The sequence below is a fragment of the Etheostoma spectabile genome, chromosome 13 (assembly GCF_008692095.1).
Source record: "Etheostoma spectabile isolate EspeVRDwgs_2016 chromosome 13, UIUC_Espe_1.0, whole genome shotgun sequence".
Lineage (NCBI taxonomy): Eukaryota > Metazoa > Chordata > Actinopteri > Perciformes > Percidae > Etheostoma > Etheostoma spectabile.
In genome coordinates this window covers 17,376,907-17,379,265 of record NC_045745.1, presented here as the reverse complement: position 1 = coordinate 17,379,265, position 2,359 = coordinate 17,376,907, and the positions used below count along the sequence as shown (strand labels likewise).

The 2,359-nt window shown below is 41.6% G+C and overlaps 1 protein-coding gene across 1 annotated transcript in view; it reads right to left on the bottom strand.

Moving 5' to 3' along the window:
* Window positions 1–1,980, bottom strand: part of LOC116700133 (ankyrin repeat domain-containing protein 33B) — a 13,736-nt gene extending 11,756 nt beyond the window's left edge. The window contains exon 1 of the mRNA XM_032533048.1: window positions 731–1,980. Coding sequence (XP_032388939.1) covers window positions 731–1,231 — 501 coding nt within the window. The 5' untranslated portion in view covers window positions 1,232–1,980. The remainder of the gene's footprint in view (window positions 1–730) is intronic.
* Between the last annotated feature and the right edge of the window lie 379 nt (window positions 1,981–2,359).

Sequence of the window (2,359 nt, the reverse complement as noted above, 5' to 3'; positions counted from 1 at the left end):
TCACAAATCTCGGGGAAAGTTCCTTGCTGTAACAAGGACATTTCCCCGCTGTGGGATGAATAAAGTATAATCTAATCTAATCTAATCTAAATCTCAACGGTTTGTGAGTTCTGCTTGATACTTGTAAGCTGTGGACCAAGTGGCCAATCAACATTGCCCCCACGTGAAGTAACAACACATTCATTATGATTTGATGATATCTTTGTCTGTGCTTTTGTATGTTTTCTTTTAATGACATTAATCTGCCAGGGACTGCAGATGAAAATGAGCCTGAATGGCTAAATCTGGCACATGTACATGATGGACTCAATTGCTCATGTTAATTAACTGCATTCTCCCTTTTTAAATAATAACACATGCAATTTTGAGTAACAGGATATCGCCAGGTGCTACAACAACTCTCTCCTCTAAACAGCAGGTCTTGTGTGACTATTAACAGTAGGTACCATGGCCTCTAAAAAATTGTCTAAAAAAATAATCTCACTCTTTTGAGGGTCAGTGGGTGGCTTACACCATGATCAACATTACTGGCCATGTTGTAGCACTGGTGCTGTACATTCACAAGAAAAGAGGACACATAATACTGATGCTACCACAATAATCAATGTTCAAAAAGCTATAAAAGCTATACCTGTGACATAGACTTTGCTGGTTTCAAGTCAGCACTAAAAACAAAGCCAGAAGTGCCTGAAAATCCTTTCATTTAAATGCGTTGAACCCAGACACCTACTCTTCTGTTGCGATCCGTCTCTTTCACTTCCTCTTCGGTCACTCCTTGCCTGATCATAATCTTGACGATGATGGTGTTGTTGTTGCAGCAGGCCTTAAAGAAAGAAATAGGTTCGGGGCTGTCAGGGCTTGGCGATCGCTGGTACATAATTTGAGACACAACGGAATCGTCATGGGGATAGAAAGAATCGTCCGAGGCAATGCTCTGCGTGTCCAAGCGATCTGGCAGGGCATCAAAGTCCAACTCCTCGAACTCTTGGTAGATATCGTCCTCATCCTCCCAATAGTTTTGTGTGTAATCAACTTCATGAACCTTGCTATCATCCTCTCCTGACACCTCACACTCATCCGCATTTTTTTCAACATTGGTGATGGATATGGCAGGTGTACCCATAGCCACTCTATTATTACTAGGCGGACTCTTACCCAGTCCCACAACTCTGAACCCTCCATTCTCCAGAACCTTTGAACCTTCACTCTGTTCCTCTGTTATTAACACCATTTAAACCCTCCCCCGCCCCCAAACACTTTTATATTATTGTGCGGTGCCAGGGGATTTCTAGGGAAACCTAGAGTTTATGTCCACCGGCCCACTGCAATACATTGTCTCATCATACCAGACAGTAGATTCAATCCTGCCAGGCTATTGACCTTTATCGGTTTCCATCTCGGTCTGGGTTTTTCAACAAATAAGGGTTACAAAGGTCACAAGAGAGGCATGAGATCATCACACATGCTACCGATCCACCGTCATTGTCGAATTAATCTTCTTTAGATGAACTCCACAAACCAATTTTGTCAAGAAAGGTTTGATTGTATGCATGATCTGAGGTAGTCATTCTGAATTGAAAAGTGACCAAAACGTTTCAATAAAAAAATAAAAAAATGTTTTCCTTATTGAATGAGTCCGCCAGTGTCGCGTCTACAAATACGTAGAGTTTGACAAGCCCAAAAGTTTCCATGAGTTACAGTGGTGGAAAAGTCACTGCCCATTTCCATGTGACTCTTCGTAATGGCACCAAAAGCCTTGTCTGTCCGATCTCTAATCATGGCTTCATAAAACAGGCATGCAGCTTGAATTCTTGAAATCTTGATGAGAATTTAAAGCTGAAGATGGATGTCCTCTGTAAAGTAGAGCAGGCAGTCGTCCTGGTTAGAAACAGTAACAGTCACCACCAACAGCTAATCATGTTTCCCCGTGGAGAAACATTGAGCTTCCTTTGATGACGGCTGGCCGTGGGATGAGAGACATTCTCTTGAACTGATACGTGATAATCCCTTTAGTCGCTCTCTCTTTAGCTCTTGCTGTTCCGTCGTATTCCCCTCCCCTGTGACAATACAGTTTGAATGATGTCAACTGGAATACAACAAAGTTTAACATTGAATGGTACAAGCACAGAAGCAACGTCTCACCTTTGAAAATCTTCTCTCTTAATATCCGTAGATGTCTTACACAGGGACAACAGAAGAAGAATAAGTAAGTGCACCAGGGTGTCCTTTTTGTGTTCTAGACACAACATATGCAAAGTAAATGCAACAAATACAAAAAAACACTCACGCCAATGTTCACGCCAACATTCATTTACTACATTTGTTCTGACCAAAATGTCCTTATTAGAGAATTATTGTT